General features: G+C 35.3%; 1 protein-coding gene across 1 annotated transcript in view; it reads left to right on the forward strand.

The window, feature by feature from the left end:
* The window catches only part of LOC128997132 (myb-related protein B-like), a 54,483-nt gene that overhangs the window by 29,098 nt on the left and 5,551 nt on the right, over positions 1–19,834 (forward strand). Inside the window, exons 4-14 of the mRNA XM_054422714.1 lie at positions 5,955–6,187; positions 7,204–7,477; positions 8,355–8,497; positions 10,443–10,591; positions 11,811–11,980; positions 12,473–12,562; positions 12,937–13,071; positions 14,170–14,304; positions 15,428–15,529; positions 15,802–15,972; positions 17,966–18,097. Coding sequence (XP_054278689.1) covers positions 5,955–6,187; positions 7,204–7,477; positions 8,355–8,497; positions 10,443–10,591; positions 11,811–11,980; positions 12,473–12,562; positions 12,937–13,071; positions 14,170–14,304; positions 15,428–15,529; positions 15,802–15,972; positions 17,966–18,097 — 1,734 coding nt within the window. The remainder of the gene's footprint in view (positions 1–5,954; positions 6,188–7,203; positions 7,478–8,354; positions 8,498–10,442; positions 10,592–11,810; positions 11,981–12,472; positions 12,563–12,936; positions 13,072–14,169; positions 14,305–15,427; positions 15,530–15,801; positions 15,973–17,965; positions 18,098–19,834) is intronic.

The raw sequence follows: 19,834 nt of genomic DNA on the forward strand, positions 1-19,834 counted from the left end.
GTGTAGAAGAAAGTAATCGTATTGGTGAACTTGTCAGATTTTTCGAGGATTCGTAAAAACTGATGAAGTGTTAAAATCAGTTCTTTTAGGATTTTGTTGATCTGGGAAAGTAATTATGCCATCGTGGTCAGGATTGCGTGGAAGATTCATAATGTTTAACCTCCGATTTTTCGAAGGATTCCAAAAATTATTGGTGATTTAAAATCAGTTCTTTTAGAATTTTGTTGAATTGGAAGAGTGATTATGTCATTATGATCAGGATTGCGTGAGAGATTCATAATGTTATGTTTAACACCTCCGATTTTTCGAAGGATTAAAAACAATACTGGAGTGTTAGAATCAGTGCTTTAGTAACAGTGTTGAATTGGGAGAGTGATTGTGTCATCATGGTCGGGATTGCGGGAAAGATCCAAAATGTTTAACATCTCCGATTTTTCTAAGGATTCAAAACATTAATGGAGTGTTAGAATCAGTGATTTAGTAACAGTGTTGAATTGGGGGAGCGATTCTGACGTCATGATCAGGATTGCGTAGTAGCACAGAATAAACTATTATTCTGTGGTTGAAGGACGTTATGTAGCTCCGATTTTTCGAAGGAATTGTTCAAATAAATTTAGTATTTTAATTGGGGAAGTAATTCAGTAATCGAGATCAGGATTGTGTAGATAAATGTGCTTAAACATTTCAGATTTTTATTTTTTTTAGAGAATTGTAAACATGACTTTTACAAAAACATTGGTGATTGGTTTTAGGCAGGAACGAAATTAATTGGGAAAGATTTGTAGAAAGTTCCTTTTTCAAGAAATGGCATGATAACCGCTTTATACTAAACCTAGCCCTAATTCTATGATAGTGTTTTGTAGTCACGCGTTGTATTCGAACACACAAACAACAAAAAGCAAAATCTTAAGCAAAATCGTCCACAAAATAAATAATTTAGCTCTAATGGCACTATTGACACTGTTAAAGCAAAACTGTGTAAACCTTTTCTACGTATCCGCAGCGTCTCGGTTTCTAGATCGATTTTACAAACCCACAGACATAGGTCTTACTCAAGTATAGGGTAATTTTAAACATCTTGTCGCATCGTCTGCTTCAAAGCACTCGTCTTCTCTATTTGGTTGAACAACAATGTGTGTGGCAGACTGCCAGACCTAGACAACTAGACCACAGACAAACATGTAACTGTAGTTGATTACGTCTGTGTGTACTCTAGTCGGGTGAGTTGGATCTGTTTGATCTGTACTAGACTAGTATTTTAGACGACATAGTAGATTATTTTTCATGCCATACTTTCCCCGTTGTGTTGGTTAGAATATGATCACGGATTGATTATACCTTAGCAATATGGGAGTGCCCATGAAAATATTTTACCTGGCTTTCGACGGCAATTCCATATTACTAATAAAATGCGTTTACCGCTTGAATGTCTCAAACGATCCTTTCAGTCCTTGGCCTTATTTGTTCTTCGGATAAAGCGTTTAACTTCAGTAGTTGCGTTACGCCACGCAATCTCCAAGTCCACTTCCATCTTCGACCCTCTAGACTGTGATGCAAGACATCTCTCTCTTCATCTGATAAGTTTCATCAGCACGAGCACCTGGCGTTTACTTATCAGGGGTGAGCAATGTGCGGACCAGGGGTGGCTGCCCTTGTGTTGTCCCTTCGTTGCGCAATTTATGTTTCAAAACTCCACTTGCCCAACCCCTCTCCCCTCTAACCCCTCTATGCTCTCTCTTTTGCGACGTCCATTGCTACGAACTAGATTGCGTGATCGGGGATGACTCAAGCTTTTGTGAGTTCGATTTTTATCTTGTGAAGGACTCAGGGTTTAATTGTTGGAATGAAGTTGAGGGAATGCTATTTCCCTCATCTATATCTTCCTTTTTGACAACTGCATCGTCAATTGCTACGAAATACTTTGCGTGATCGGTGATGGCTCAAGTTTTTGTGAAATTCTGTTTTTCATCAGCCGAAGGATTCAGGGGTGGTTCAATTGTTGGAATGAAGTTGAGGCAATGCTATTTCCCTCTTCTATATCTTCCCTTTTGACAACTGTATCGTCAATTGCTGCAAACCACATTGCATGATGCGGGATGGCTGAAGCTTGTTATGAATTATTATTTATCAGCTGAATGATTCTGGGGTGGTTTGATTGTCAAATTAAGTTGAGGCAATGCCATGTCCCTCTCCTTTTACTTACGTGATCGATGATTACTCAATCTCGTGAATTCAGTGTATCTAGTGAAAGGCTCAGGGGTGGTTAAATTGTTGGGATGAAGTTGAGGCAATGCCATGTTCAGAATTTTTTAAGTTTTGTAGGTTTTTGCTGAATAGCCTCTGGGATTTCCTTTGTACTTGTGATCCTTTCACACGACTATGTAAATAACGGCAAACACTTAAATGTCAAAGAATTGAAAGGTATCTTTCTCCTGATCAACGGAATGATTTTTACGGAAAAGTACGTTTACCATGTCAAAGGCTGTGTGGTCTTTATCCATCTTAATTATCCTTGGAAATTTGATAAAAACGATGATTAAGTGAATCAATGATTCGCTTATCAGCTTGCTCATGTTGCTTCTATAGTTAAAGTAGGTTAAAAGATGTGAACAACTTTTTTCACTCTTACATTTTCGAGCAACCCGAACCCGATGGCTCAATATGTTTGTACCTCGATCATACCACAGAAAACGTACTACACAACAAAATACAACAAAATCAAAAGTAGATGTCCATACGAACCACGGGTTGAATAATAAACGTTTCTCATAAAAGATTCCACATAACAACGAAGTATGTATCCATTTCTTTACGTAAACTTCAGACCTGATCAGCTGTTGGCTATGCAGAATCGAGGTCAAGGCAGTGGAATGAAGACCCGCCAAAGTGAAAGTGTTCCGGCGGGTTTGAATTTTGGCGGTTGCTTGGTCGCTATAGCCGCGAGAGCATGAAGGCATGCTTGAACGTCTGGTCTAGCCCCCGCAGCATGACGTAAGCTTGACCTTCAACCAACTCAAAGTCAACACGACAATGTACACCCGGCGAAAACACATCCTGCAGAAATTTGGAGGGAATTTTTACAACTGTTGATTTTCTACAGGGTTTCTTAGACGGAATTTGATACTGTAGTTACAATAAAATTCTGGTCGGTATGTAACCTACGCGGAAAAAAACGTATTTGGAACATTTGCCACGTCAAATCGGTAAAATTATTTCAAAAATAAATTTGAGAATTTCGTGAACTGAGTCCGGCTGCTCTTTCATTTCGTAAACGCTTTTGGGGACTCGCACAATCATCTGTATAGACATTTTTTTATGATTTCTGTACGTTGTTGGAAAAGTTTTAAAATGTTTTAACTGTTTTCATAATTTGTTGGGAGTACCTAATCAATTATGATGTATACCTGCGGACTCGCTGGAAGTTTTGATATTCCACGCTAAACGCCTTTTAATCGTGGCTTCGAAGACTTTTTATCTGTCAGTTTTCGTCAAATACTTTTTGCAATACAGTTTTAGTTAAGCATCAAATTCTGTCACTGAGAGGTCGTAGGGTTCGTGTGTGAGATCTATTTATAGCGTCGTGGATCTTCATTCCAATTTAGCTCAACTCTTGACGTCCATAGCTCGTCAAAGCCACATTTATACAAACAAAACTTGTTTGATTAGTGTCAACGGATCTTGAAGTTGACTTGAACGCATAGATTTTTAGCACAATTCATGTCCACACCTCTTAAAAGCAATTTCTTTAATCATCCAAAAAAAGTATCCACATAATTTAAATTTTTTAAATGATTTATTTTTTCTAAAACTGGCTACGACTTGCATAGAGTAGAATGTCTTGTTCTATTAATAGTGAATGGCGACAAATACGTTTCAAATACCCTCCCTGTACCTTTTTACTATGGAAAAAACATACTGCCTTAGTAGATTTCTCTTATGGAACAGCTGAAGTCAATTTAATTGTTAGTTCTGTCCGGTGTACTGTAGAGTACTGTTTAGTTTGCAATTTGTTTCTAATTATTTCGGGTAATTTCAAACCTCGTTTAACCAAATAAAACGATCTAATCAATAACTCGTCCCCTAGTTATGTAGCCAAACAGTAAAGCAGAAATCTTGAAATTAACCCTAAAGTAATAGAAACAAAATTTCGTCGATCAGTGTCACCGGACATGAACTAGACACGAAAAACGAACTTCGAAGTTTACAATGGGATGAGAAGTCTACTTGTGTTGGCAGGTCTATGCTTTTACCATAAAAAAGGAATGTTATAAACTATTGGACTACAGAGAATATTATCAGCGTGGGCGATGTACTATTGATTCTATGTAGGGTTGGACATGTGTACAGGATGAGTCACCATCACACAATAGTACATTATCTACAGACGCAGCTGCTCGGAAGCATCTGTCCCTGTTATTCCGCTATTGATTATTTCATAAGCTGGTGCCCAGGCTATTGTTTGTTGTGTGCCACCTTCACTTCAACGAGGTGTATGATTGTGAAAATCATGTGAAACAGGCTGAACAAAAAATTTTTGAATTTTTTGCATGTTAAATATATTTTCTAGAGTTCTCAAATAATTTTTTACACATAGTTTGAGCATCTCTTCCCTTGTGTATGCTGTATTAGTTTAACAATTAGTTGAATAGGCCTGAATGTTTATCTATTTTTTCTGAATTTTATTGTATAAGGTATATAAAAAAATATTGGACAAATAGTTATATATTTGTGGTCTCAATTAACTTGTCTGAGCTCCTTTAGTTCGTCAATCTATTGTGATAATGGTTTTACTTACGTGTTTAAGTTACTGTATTAGTAATTCGTAGTAAAACTTGAAATTGATTTAGGTAAAACAATTCATGTTTGCGGCTACCAACGTTAGGAAAAAAAAAACAATTTTGGTAAAAAATGGAAAATTTTGAAAATTATTTCATGTGATACATCAATGTAAAGCTGTGTTTACCAGGATTACGAATTTTCAATCAGAGCGGAAAAATGTTTAGCGGTTTTGAAATTCAGGGTATTTCGTAAATACAGAAAAATATACAAAAATGGCCACCATTTTGAAATTAATTGATTAATTGAGTTCTGTTTTCACTAAAATGTTAAGCAAGACCTTTCTAAAACTGTACAATGTTACATACAAACAAATATGTTGCACAATGTTGTACAATGTTATAGGTTTACATAAGGAAATTTTGAGATTCGTTCCTGTGACCTTCATTTTTGGGACACCCTGTGCTCAATTAATGTTCCAAGTATTTTAAATGGATTCTTCGTTTATGATTTAGGGGGAATAATTTTATTTCGTGTTTCTAGATGAAAATGTACTTCCGTAAAAGTATGTGCACGGGTGGTCTGATTCATCCTCTATAATTACAGTAGCTAACCAGCTAATCTTAGCATATTGCTGATTGCCAATATTAGGCTACCAATTGCATAAAAACATTGATTCTTCTATTTTGAACAGTTTAGGTTTAAAATTTGTAATTAATTTATCTCCATTTTAATAAAATTATTGATTGCTTATGAACGCTGTTTGTTAGTAATTTTCAGTTGTGAGACTTAGTTTTACGGAAATATTATTTTCAGTAACATAGAATTTTGAAACGAAAGATAAGGTTTTTATTCTTTAAAGTTTTTTAATTTGATGCTCATTCAAATACAAAACGTATACATGTTTTATTTGAAAACTTTAGGGAGTTTATGATACAAATAAATATCTTAAGTCAAAAAGAATTTAATAAAATAAACACTTTTTATATCTATAGCCTGTGATAATGTGTTCATTCTTATGCGTAGTCAACGGTTTTTTTGGGTTTTGAGTTTTGGAAACATTTTTAATAAAAAATTAGTTTTTATAAACCCGATTTAAAAAGGGAGAGTCTGCTATCTTTTCAGGATTGCTTTAAGAACATAACTTCCAAATTTTAATGTTTACGTTGTTTATGCAGGAGGACGAAACGGTCATGGAGCTGGTGGAGAAGTACGGGCCGAAGAAATGGACGTTAATAGCTCGCCACCTGAAGGGTCGGATCGGCAAGCAATGTCGAGAGAGATGGCACAACCACCTTAACCCTAACATTAAGAAGACTGCCTGGACGGAAGAAGAGGATAGGATAATTTACAATGCTCACAAGCAATGGGGAAACCAGTGGGCTAAGATAGCCAAGCTACTGCCTGGCAGGTACACACGTTGTTGGAAATCTAGCAGTAGAAAATTATACCTCACAAAGCGTGCGCAAATTGCCCTATAAGACTTCAAGACTTTTTTTAGAGGCAAAAGTATATATATAGATTAGCTTACTTATTTTTTAGTGATGGTGTGACAATGGCATTTTAAATGAAATAATAGCAAAATATGCTTTTTAGGGGTCCGAACTCCTTTCATTGTTGTGGATATGTTAGGAATTGAACTTGTCCCTTTTGCACCAAAGGCTGAGATTCTAACCACTAGGCATGACACATTTGCTGTGTAATAATAAATAGGTGTTTTAAAAAAAGTGTTTGGTAACATAAAATCATCTGGAACAGGATGTAATGCTGCTTAAACATTTGAATAAGAGTGGTTTTATGTGTTTTAACGCTATTAACAATTTTTAACCTTTACAATCCAAGACCTGGTTGTGTAGGCCTACTTTAATCTATACTCCGTTCACAAAATTTAGGCGGTTTAAGGGGAAGTTCTCTCACTACCTTTTTTGTTTAATGGTGATCTGGTATCAGCAAACTTCAGATCCACAGTAGGTTTAGCAAGCTAAAATTTGTTAGGCCATTCAAGTGTTCTCAGAGTCCACATTGTTTTATTGCTTTACCATTACTTTACTTTTGAAATAGCGACCATACAAATGTAGGTATTTTAAGCAAAAAATTTGAAATAGTTAACTTACACAGCGTTCGTTTATCGAAACTCAGAAAATGTATAGCTTATGCAGTAGGTATTTCATACTGTTCAGAGTGTTTTGACAATAAACTTTTGGCTTAAAACGTAAATTTGAGGATTCTAACACAAACACGTAAAATGATTATATTTAAATTTGTTGTTTTACACCAATACTCTAACAATTTACATAGCCTAAGTTAACTGAAAGCATAGAATCATAAACAAACATTTCATCCAATTCATCAAACTTTGTAGTAAAAAATGCAAAATAGTGACTATTCTCATTTACTGTTACTCAAATCATTCATTATACTTTACAGGACTGACAATGCGATCAAAAATCACTGGAACTCGACGATGCGAAGGAAATACGATCCGGAGGAAAAGTCGTCGAGGGATGAGAAGAACAAATCGAACAAGTCAAACCTAAAAGGGAAAACTCAACTGTTGACGCAAGCGCTGGAGCGAGCCGAGTCGAAGTTGGACGTCTTCAACACTGTGAGACAGCTGACGACGCCGATACATCACTACACTCCGACAACCAATGTGAAACAAGAGTGGCAAGAGTTTGCGCAACCGTTGTCGTCTTCTCAGGTGAGATCAAAGTGAATCTTACTGTAACATTGTAAGAGTTCTCGCAGAAATGAGCAAATGGGTATTTTTAATCGTAATCAGCCAAACAAATTTTTTATAAAGTTTTGGGTATCTTCACTTGGAGAATTTATGTTAGTCTAACAGAGAACAATGTTCCACAGACCAATTAATTGTGAGCAAAATTGTTCAACTCTTAAACATGACCTCGTTTTCAGGTGACAACATACCTAGATAATAAAATTATTACACAAACCAAGCCAAAGCTGAAATTACAAAAGAAACCACATAGAATGTAGTCAAAACAAGAAACTACATATGGAAAAAAAATATATAGAAGTGAATGCATTTCTGTTTTGTCATCCACATTATTGTTCCCAACATTTGCAAACATCTTGTACAAACACATCTATTGTGGTTGTCTACTATTTGTACTAGTTGTCGTTTTATTTCATTTTCTTGTATCTTATTTGGACCACTTAGTGTCCTCAGCGTTTTTGTTTCATTTGTGTTTTTCCATCTTTAGCTAAGTTTGTGTACCACCATACTTTCTCATCAATACTAAAATTAGATAAATCACAATAGAACAGTTTCAATACTTCTACAGTACTTTAAAGCCCTTTTTAGATTTTTGTTTTAGACAAGGTTCTTTTTCGATGGTATTCAGTAATAGTAATAGCCACTTTTGATAATTTTATACAACTGAAGGCCCAAATGTGTTGGAATAGAATTTGTCTATTGTAGCAGACATTTCTTCTATAATCAACTATACTAATTTTGAAATATTTTAAGTAGTCCAGTGTAGATTCAATGGAAGTTGTACAGTACCGTAGCAATATTTGTTGTAGTTTTGTGAACTATAAAGTAATTCATATTTCAGACGATGAGTGAACTGTCTCCACCCAAGATGGAAGTTGGTCTACATCACCGAGTGTCTGACTTTGAGCTCTCTCTTGACACCCCTCCCAGACCTGCCACCGTGCCTTTAGACTCCCCTAGTCAGAGGAACTACAATAGTTTTAGGTAGGTACACAATCTACCTAGGTACTGGATCTAGCAAGTTGCCATAGTTTTAGGAGAGATAATATACAGGGTGGTAATAAAGTCCGAAGACAGTTAAATATTTAAAAAAATAATGTAGATAGAACTACAATACTTGGTACAAAGTTACAGAGCATAAAAATTTATTTTAACACATATTTAGTGATCCAATAACTCTTCAGGGGGACGGCCCACAAGAAGTCGGTCAAAAATCTGAAATGGAAATTTGTTGTTGAAATTTACTGTTGGTTAGGAGTTTCAGTAGGTCAATATGCACATCAAATGAAAGGTATTTTTTTAGTAGAATACAATGCCGCAAACCGCACTTCAAAAGGTTGATCCAGCGCAAAATGTCAGCCGTTCAAAAATTTTTGAATCTGCCATTTTGTAGCTTTGAACGGCTGCCATTTTTTACTCATGTGTTCTTTTGAGCTTGAATTTACGGCATTTAATCTACTAGTGAAGACCTTTAATTTGATGTGCATATCGACCTATGCTTACGTTATGAATTTTCTTCCGATTCCTAGGAGTAAGCGTATAATAGCAATGCAAATTAAATTAATCTTTGAACAACTGTCATTCTTGGCTCGGTTGTCCGTTTGAGTTCAAATTTGCGGCAGTATATTCTGCTAGTAAATACCTTTAATTTGATGTACATGTCAAGTGTCAACCTCTGCTTCTATTTAAGATTTCCTCCTGACTCCTTGTGGGCCGTCCCCCTGAAGAGTTATTGGATCACTGAATATGTGTTAAAATAAAGTTTTTTTACAGTACCAAGTATTGAAGCTCTATCTACATAATTTTTAAAATATTTAACTGTCTTTGGACTTTATTACCAACCTGTATAACTGTAGGCCTACAGTTCCTGAAAAAGGTCCGAGGGCCATTAAAAAATACAAATAATACAGATAGAGCTATAAAATTTGACACAAAGTTACTGGGCATTAAAATAATTTTTACACTTATTTAGTGATATGCTACTTCATCAGGGAGATGGCCTGCTTGGAGTCTAAATGGTGACAATTTGAGCTACAATGAACAACTGAGTCAAAAATAGCAGCCGCTCAAAGATTCAAAATCACAAATTTCATGAAATTTTGAATCCACTACCATTTTTGACTTGTTTGTTCATTTGAGTTTGGGTTTGAGGAACTGTGTTTTACTAACAAAGACCTTTTATTTTATATGCATATGCATATCAACTTACCGTATGCTTACATTTAAGATTTTTTTTACTCCTAGCGGGCTGAGGAGGTAGCGTATCACTGAATAATGTTTTGAAATGGTTTTTTTGTCCAGCGATCTTTTTTAATTTTATAAATATTTAACCGTCCAAGGACTTTATTTCCACTCTGTACAGTATTTATATTTTGTGTTTCAATTACTTATATATCTCTTTTTAAATTTAGTGAGGGAATGGTTTTAACTGCTGGTGTTGATTGTTAGTATCCTTCGATCTGTTGTTAGATGGCATCATTAGTAGTCTAATCACAAATCACATCTGGTGTGACGCGGTAGGTAGTTGTTTTCAGTTTGTCCGTCAAAAGCACCATACATATTTAAAAATAAAATAATCTATTTTCTTCAACAAGTTAAATTTATATATTTTAATGTTATAATGATCTAAATTAAGTATCTAAATCAAGCATATCAGTAATAATAGAAAAATGAACAATATTATGTTTCTGTCTTTAGAAATGATATTTTTTCTCAATAAGCCTGCATTTCTCAATCTTTGCTACTGATGCACATTATGTCAAGGGGGCCCTAGTGTAATTTTAACAAAATATTTTGTATATTTTCAACACCATCAAGCAATGAAGATACGACGCCAAGTTACTCTAAGATTCTTGTAGAAATACACAAGGAGTTAATAATACAGCTATTTTATGTATATATAACTGATTTAATATAATTGGTTTTTCAGGTTTCCCGGTTTATCCAACAATACTAGTCCAATGAAGCTGTCTTCGGCCGATGAAGGTTTCGGAGATATAAATGTCGCAGACTACGTGACGAATCTGAATGAACATTCTAGCTTTACCTCGCCTTTGAGGCATACCTCCCCGTTTGCTGGTAAGTAAAAACTTGTGAAAAACGTTCATTAGAATTTAAACTTGAGTAACTAGTGTAAACTAGAAGACGTTATTTGTCAAATTACATCCAGCGGCATCACTACTATAGTTCAGTTACCTCCTAAATGAAATTAAAACATTATCTAAACAAGAAGAGATTTGAATAAAAATAAAACTCAAATGCCTATCACCATGGACAGGCTGGTCTGTGCCGTTATATAAAGACAGAGAAATATCATTAAAGTTGAAGTTGCATGGAAAGCCAGGTCTGCAGTAAAAAGATGTAACTGTGATAACCATTCTAGAACCACCCTTGTCTTTCAGCCTTTCTTATCTAACACTGAGCTATATAAAATAGTTTCTAAAAACACTCGTTATTAGATAAAAAAGATGATGTAAAGTTATGTAAAACTTGTAATCAAACTTATAGCTTGTACAAGTTTTATGCTTTAATTTTGAAACAAAATTTATTTGTGTGTACTGTCATAAAACTAGGTTAAAGAAAAGCTGGCACGCTTCTTACTAGTATCTTTTGCCCTATGTCATACTATTCATTAACAATAGTTTTTACTACTATGGAAGATGAATGCACAGTAAAGTTTCTCATATCCGGCCGCCTCGAAACCAAGCTCTTGGCTAAATTAACCCGTCATAAGAAAGATCATTTATCCCTGATAACATTATATAAACATCATATAATTGATAAATGTAGTCAATTGTGGCTGAACTTTCTTCTCCATTGTTTTTTTGAAGGCATAGTCTCTAAATTTGTTAAATAACAAAACGTCAACAGTTGTGGAGTGGTCCTGTTTTCCTCTATCTAGGCTATTGCTGTCTGAAGTTCTATGCCTCCCCTCCTCTTAGCTCTTTTTATCTTCTTTAAAATCTCATCTGATTTTTCTGCTTCATTTTCATACTCATCTACAACATTCTGCACGGTTCTTCACTTACTCGTTTTCGTTCATAATCATCTCTGTAACATTCATATCCATAACATTTAGGTTAGGTTTTACTAGCTATGAGTAGTTAAAATGTAAGCAAACTGGTGAATGTAGAGTCTCTGAGACTAGTGCTGTAAGTTGTGGGAAATATGCTTCAATACTGTCTCCCAAGAAGTGGCCAAGTTAACCAAGACGAGTTATGAGTGTCTACTGTACATCCAACTGATATCAGTTGTGGAAGTAATTATACGGTATTGAATAAAACCATGATTGTTACAGGCTACGCTGGTGATTACCCCATGACCTCTATAGAGGTAGGGATTGTACCGTTGACGGGGACCAAGAACCTCTCTCCCCCACCTATTTTGAGACGCCACCGGACTAGACGGCGTAGCATATCCGAGTGTACCGATCTCTCTCCTGATTACATTTTACCTGACTTGTACTCGGTAAGTTTCGAGCCATCGTTTAGTCATTCAATTAATCTTTTAAACAAATTTAAACATTGTGGTTGCTTTTTTTGTTATCAAATTTAATTTTTAAATTATTTTCAGTGGTTGTAGACCACTAATCCGAGGCAGCGATGTTGTGGGTTTGTGTCCTGATGCCCACCACTAAATTTTCAAAGAGGATACTTTATATGCACATGCTTGAAGTCCATGTGAACGCCCAAATGCAAGTTAAAAAGAGGTAGTTAACCTGTTGAAAAACATTAAATGAATATTGTGGAATGGATTATACTCCAAGGAGGTCTTCAAGTCTGGACAGTTTTTAAGCCACCTTTTAAACACGACAAGATGACATATCATATGCTATCACCTTTGTTAGATGGAGTTCAAACGTAAACCTCCGAGAGGTCAGTTGTGCAATTGAATCACCAAAACTTTGGCCCACAATTTTGAAATAAAGATCTAAATTTGAAATTTAATGTTTAATTTCAGAGTGGGGAAGACAACTCATTCTTGCTCGCTGGACAAAAGACGCCTGAGAAGAGTACGCCGATCAAACAACTTCCGTTTAGTCCCTCACAGGTAATTATATTACTTGTTGTATGCATGAAACTGGTTCACTTATTCATATCATCCTCTTGATTAATCTTAACTAAAGTATTTTCATTCGTTTTATGATCACATACTGGATTTTAGTACTGAGAATCTTAATTATTGCAGGAAGATTAAGAGTTAAAATCCCTCTTCCCAATTAATTTATATCTTCTTTGGTTGAAAATACAGCTCAGTGACATTAAGATATTCTCATTATTGTGCAAAGTTTTTGTATTTTTTGTGGCAAAGTGAACTCCTTTCCATTCAGGCAAACCTGCTATCCAACCAAAACCTAGGTTCTTGTTATGTTTTATGCTTAAGCAGAAAACTTTAAGCTAACTGTTTTCATTCTTCTGTTACAGTTTCTAAATAGTCCTAACATGTCATTTGACGCCACGCTTGCCTCCACTCCACTGAAATCTCAACACAATATAAAAGTTAGCAGTCCTGGACTCTTAGTTACCCCCAACCCGCAGCCGTTACACAACAAATATCAGGTTTGAACCCTTTGCTCACAGCAACACTTATGTATAACCACCAAAGAGAAGTAACGTTCAGAGGAAACATTCAATGGTACACTTGTGGTGTCTAGCACTGGTCGCTGGTGTCTAGGGCAAAGTCCAACACCATCCCCCTTCACCATCATGTACTACAACCCTCAGGGTGGAAGAACATGCATTGTGCGATATGAATTTTCGCACAGTACTTGCTGCTCAGGAGTATATTTTCGGCACAACATACTAAAGCTGAAAACACACAATCGTCCCATAAGTATGTTTCCTGTGTACCTTACTTCTATGTGAAATCACCAGACCTGATTTGGTAATGAAGTAGACCAAATTTTTGTCTCCATTTTCCATTTCTATTTTTAAATATTTGTCCATTTTCTCTATTTGATGAGTCATATTACGTAACTATTATGTCATTATATACTGTATAGTATATGCGATCATTGTTTTATATGATCAAATGATGCATACCGGCAAACCCATTACTGCCATAAATCCTAAAAAATCAAATCTTTCATAATTATTTTAAAATCTAAATGGATAAAAATTTCCATAAAATTGGTCCAGTATAACTGCAATTTCGTTGTACAAAGTTAAACAAAAATGTATCTAATTCAGAATTATCCAACACCTATAAATTTGGAGGTTGCTTAGCTTTCCAAATGCAAATAACTTTTAAATGGTGAGTAGACCAAAGTGGATGAGGTATTTTTTTTTAAAGAGAATACAATTTCCTACAAATACACAATAAAGGCAGCCTAAAGTTGTGGTATAAAAAAAACTGTTAGATCTATTAACCTGTCAGATAATAAGACAAGGATGGCTACCTGATTGCTGAGGGGTAGAACAGGACAATGGCTGCGCCAATCCTAAATTCTTTAGCCTCACTAATAATACACCACTTCTACTTAAAAGTGCAAATGTAATGGATAAAGTACAAATTTAAGTATTTTGTAATAAAAAAAAACATGTACCAAAATCTTGGTTATCATTGTCTTAACGAATAGTGAAAAAATGTCCAGTCAATTCACCATTTATCATTGACTAATGTCTCTTGTCTTTTTCTAAGATTGTTTGTTTGTATAGTCAGAAGACTCAAGTGAACCACAGACGCCTCCCAGGTCACGCAAGCCTCTCTCCGACACCCCTCGGACTCCGACACCCTTCAAGAATGCCTTGGCCAAAATTGGGGTGGAGATGAGTAGACGACACTCTTACACGGTAATTGACAGTCTAAACTAACAAATAGTAGAATAGAACACCGCTAATCTGACTTCAGATAGTCTGATTCCTCGCGGTCTGACCGTACCATCGCCTATCGATGATAATATTATCACAGTAATTTTGTGATCAGTTCCCTTGGTAGTCTGGACATCATCACTGTCTATCGCAATCGTGGCTAAAATCTTGTTTATCCCCTGCGGTCACGGACACAATTTGTTACACACAATTGTGGCAACACCCTCAGTACGTTCAGCAGTAACGGAAACATCATCAGCGTCTTCGGAGAACACAAAATTGTTATCGTGATCCCCCGCGATCGCAGCCAAATCTAGGACATATCCTGCGATAGAGGAAACATTATCATCGCCTACTGCGATTGTGGCAAAATATTAAACACCTCCTATGAGAATGGATCACTGGAATCGTCTTCCGCGATCACAATAAACTGTGGACAAATCACAAGGTCATGGGAAAAAATCATTGTCTTCTGCGATCACAGAAATGTTAACGTTTTTATCGGCGATGACGACCAAATCCATAATTATCTCCTGTAGTTACAGAAACATATAATAATCCCTCACTATCGTGCAAAATCCTGATTCTCGGATAATTTAACCCTTTCACTGTTCAGGCCAAGGTTTTGGTCCTCTAGGTGACAGCGGGGCTGTTCTGTAATCAAAAAGCTTTAGTATGGCATAACTCTTTTTGCGTTAATTAATACTTTTAAAAAGATTATATGATCGGGAACAGATTAAGATCAGAATTCTAAGTTCCCAATTGGGTGGGGCTCGTATATGTGGAATATCTACTTGCAGTATCCAGAGTAAATTGGACATATTGCTTATGACAATATGAATCAGTAGCATGAAGTTTTATGAGTCTTTCACTGTTCGTTTAACACTGTATTATACTCGTTGCAATAAAAAATGGCAATGAATAAGAATTAATAGGCTAAATGGTTAAATCTTTCATGACATTTTTTTGAAACCAAAATTGGTTCCTGAAAACCTTGTGTCTTAATTTTATCCCTTCTATGAGTTTTAATGTGTTTTCTAGGGTTTGGCTTGTAGATTTAAATCACAATGTACAACAATTCTCACTTTTTATACTTACATTTCAGCCTCAAACACCAACAAGGCTGGCAGAAGACCTGCAGGAGATTATTAAGAAGGAACAAGACATGTCTGATTCTCAATACGACATGGATACGTCAGAAGCCATGGTGAGCTAAGCTTTTACTATTTGAACAATGTTGGTGGTTCTTGAATGTACACTCCTATTTATCATAGATGAACGTAGTTTTATCATTTATATTTATCTCTAGCAGCTAGTCTGCCAGTTTGTTCTTGAAGCAGATTAGGCTAGTTTCTTTATAGGTGGTTCAGAGAGATTAAAATATGCAGCCAATATATGGGGTAATATTTTTTTGTGTTTGGAGTTGTCAACTTCTGTATCAAAAGTCTTTGCTGGTATTTACACAGAGTTGTGTTTTAGAGCGAGATGCATGACAGTGGCTACATGACGGTGAAAAGGAAGCCTGTGAACAATGGTCTGTACGGCAAGGAGAACACCTTCCCTCACAAGAGGGTGAGAAAAGCTCTTGCGCCGTCTTGGTCAACCCCTGGGCTGATGAGTGTCACTGACCTTTCCTTCAGCGAGACACCGGTGAGTGATAAGCCAAAATTACTAGAAAGTCTAGCTCTTAATTACTATAGTAAACAACAAAATTTTTTAAGTGATATCAACCAAATTTTTAAGTTTACAGTTGATGTATGTTATGCACAAGTTCCAAATTTTCAGGAAATCTTTGGGAAACAATTGAATTGGGTTACATTTAATTTAGGACTTTATTGGGACAGGCTTTGTTCAACTGCCAGCAATTTCAATGTGATTTTTTGCAACGATGCTGTTTTTGCAATAGCGGGAGATATTCATGAATTCACTGCAATCACAAGAGATGTTCCTGATTTTACTGATATTGCGGATTTTATCAGGTAATAATGATGGCACCGCAATTACGGCTTTGTAATGAATATATTGGATGTGATTCTCCTAAATTTGACCCACTGTTAACAGTGCAACGTGCAAAAATATTTACTGAAAATTTGTGAAAAAATCTTTTTTATCTAGAAAAAGAATCCTCTCCCGTTTCTTTTCGAGCTACAAAATTTCAATTTCGGTCTGTGCCATGATGTTCTTGCAGCTGCTCAGTTGATCATGTACACTTTTAGTTGGCTTCTTTACAATCTTCTTTACACTGTGTTATTATGTAAATCCACTATTGAACTCCAAATTAAATTGATTCTAGATAATCCGACACTTGTTGTGCAAAGAACAGTTGCCCTAATGGAAAAAATAGTAAATTTGTCACAGCAGCCTCTCTTCTAGTCTTCGTAGCGGTTGGGAGCAGGAAGAACGAATATTAAAACAAGCGAATAGGGATCAACTAAATTTATTAATTATCGAATAATGAATAATGACTTTACATAACTACAAACACGATGATACAAGAAAAGACAACTAACACTATGTAAGCGCGACTAACAAAATATTAAATGATTTCAATACCGGATTTAGAACGTACACGGACTTGGAAGTAAAGAGTAAGAGTACCTAAAAGAAAGGGGCGCGAGACCGCGCGCGGCGGACTATTACCGTCGTCCGTTACATCTCGGCGCGATCTACCGGCTTCAGCATCGTCCAAGCGAGAGCCTCAGCGGGGTCACATGACCATCGTCAGCCAATCAGCGCATGCTGAGCGCTCAGCCCATAATTCAACGCGTGGACAGTTGCTTGACAGGTGCTGCAGCCAAACGATTACAATGGTCATTAATAAAACTAACTGAAGCGAGGAACCGAGTCTAGAAGTGTAACATTGTTTATCGCGGCACACGTGCATGCAGAATCAGCACATTCCAAGCCATATCCGGCCAAGCCACGACGTCTGGTTAGGATCATTGTAGGGTTACAAAGTAATGAAATGAATTGGAGTATGAGTTGCAAGGTTCACTTGGAGACTTATGTGAAGTTAAATAAAATTCAATATTGCTAAATACGGTTGACACATCAACCTAGCAAATATTCGGTGATAGCCAACGGGCCAGGTTTAGGGAGTAAGGCCAATCAGCTTAAGCTCAAAGTTAACAAATTACAACAAAATGAGGCAAATATGCCAGGCCGTCACAAATTTAATCTATTATCTAAGAAAAGTAAATCGACAAAACCTGTTTGATCATTAGGCTACTAATCAATCAGTTAAGACTGGATTTTTTACAGTTCAAAGTTAATTAAAGGACAAACATTAGTGGTAAATTAATTTAGTAGATGTTTACTAACAGTTTATTGTTGTATAAAACCTATATTTTTAAATTTAACAAGGCCTTTATTTATTTATTTATTTCATAGTCTGAAACTATATAGTATTATACTAATTGATAAGTTTTCCATATTTACTGTATGGACTGAAAAATCAGAGCAGAAATGTAATTGGAGAGACTTAAGACTCCTGTAGTAACAAAGATCAAATTCTAGTTTTTACCTGTTAACCGCCAAAGTAACTAGTTACAGTTTGAGACAGACTAAGTGCCGGATTATTGATAGCCTTCTATATCTTTTAGTTCAAAATAGGTTTAGTAACATTTTATTGGCTGTTTTGCAGAGCAAGTGCCTGTCCGGAAGTGAATCGTCAGTTTTGTTTTCACCGCCTTCTATAGTCCGAGATGTTTTGTGCGACACAGATGATTCGTTCACTCAATCGACTCATCAGTTAAGGCTCAACTCGCCACCAAAGGTAAATAACTCTCGAGACTGACATTAATTCATAGAAGCAAAGAATGAATTTGGTCAACTTAGAATTTTAAAAGACTCAATTATTACTGGATATACCAACAGTCATTTAGATTAATGTTTATTTATTGAAAATATAACTTATTAAGACTGAACATAGAAATTTATGTGTCTTGAATTGTCAAAATATTAAATATGTATGGTATTTAGATATTTGGAAGTTAAACGATCACTGTCAGTATAAAATAAGTTCTCAACCAACTGTAGGAATCATTTCTTTTCGTTGACTAATTTTGCTAAAATAATGATTCTACCCAAGTGTTAACTTTTTCTTTTATTTAATTTTTTATGAGTTTTTAGTTCTTTAATTTACTGTAGGCTACCTTATTAAAAATATTTCCTCCTGTGTTGATTAAATTTACAGACTGTGACATGATGGAATTGTTGATTAATTACCACAATATTGTTTATACAAATTTGTGTATCTGTTAAACATCTAGAAATGGTTTGTCCTGCTAAATTATTGTTTTGGTTGTGCGCTGACTAACTAAGCCGTGTTTATATATAAAAAAAAAAAAAAATACACTTATAATTTTACATTTATCATTTTGTTACTCTCCTTTTACCTTCTACCCCTTAACTGATTCTTTCAATAACATTTCTTAGTACGCAATCCACGGGTTTTTTTAAGAAAGCTGTGCATGAAACTTAATTTAAAATCGTATAATATTTGAGTAATTTTGTTTGCTACAATAGGTCGATAGGCCAAAGTAGCAAGGGGTAAATGAATACTCTAAACCCCCCTCCCAAAACAACTTGTTTAAACCGGCTTGCTCTCTTTAGTATTGTTATAATCCTATGTCAAAACTAATTCATCGTCAAATAAACCAATTCCATCATTGCCATTCTGTACTGGAAGTTAGAAGATTTAGTCTTTACTGGCACTTGCCTTGTTAAGAGTGTTGTGTGCTTTTGTTTTCTTGTATGTACGTTTAGGACATTGGTTTGATAGTTGATTTTATCAATTTCAGATATATAATGGGTAAGTTCATAGTCAGAGATGGAGTCCGAAGCCGATTGTTTGCCTAGCAAAGTAGCTTTTACTGCTTAGACTTGATTTGCACCTTTAGCCATAGTGGCACTTATGTTTTGCGTGTGTTTTAGTTTGTAGTGGTGAAAGCACTTACGAAACACTTTTCATACACAGATTCTTTGGACGAAATAATACAGTTAAAAAAAATTACATACCTAAAGATTTACTTCAAATTTGGCAATTATTAATATTTAGTTTTTGTAAACTTTATTTGAAAGTTTTTAAAAAAATTTTTTATCATCCAAGAAAATAGAAGTCCTAATGAGTAACCTTGATTTTGATGAACTGTTACATTTAGACCAAGGATAGGAATAATTTATTCATCATGTTCGACTTACTAACCACTAATAATTTTAACATTTTCAGGGTTATATATTTTCCATTGTGAAAGATATAATTTATACATATGACACCAAAAGTGAATACTGTGTTAAACGTTTCTAGCTTTGAACACATAATGTACTCAATGCACCTTTATGCACAATTGCACCTACTGTTTCTATGGTTTGTAGTTTTTAAGTTTTAATTTTTTGTGAATAAATATTTTTGTTTATAAATAATTTACAATCATAAAAGTTTTGACGTAGCCTTTATAATCTAATAATAATACAAACTCTTATTTACAGTACTGGTTATATTGTCCTCCAA

This window comes from Macrosteles quadrilineatus, unplaced genomic scaffold (assembly GCF_028750875.1).
Source record: "Macrosteles quadrilineatus isolate MER2022 unplaced genomic scaffold, UCM_ALF_1.0 Scaffold_6__1_contigs__length_79288215, whole genome shotgun sequence".
In the NCBI taxonomy this organism is placed as follows: Eukaryota; Metazoa; Arthropoda; class Insecta; order Hemiptera; family Cicadellidae; genus Macrosteles; species Macrosteles quadrilineatus.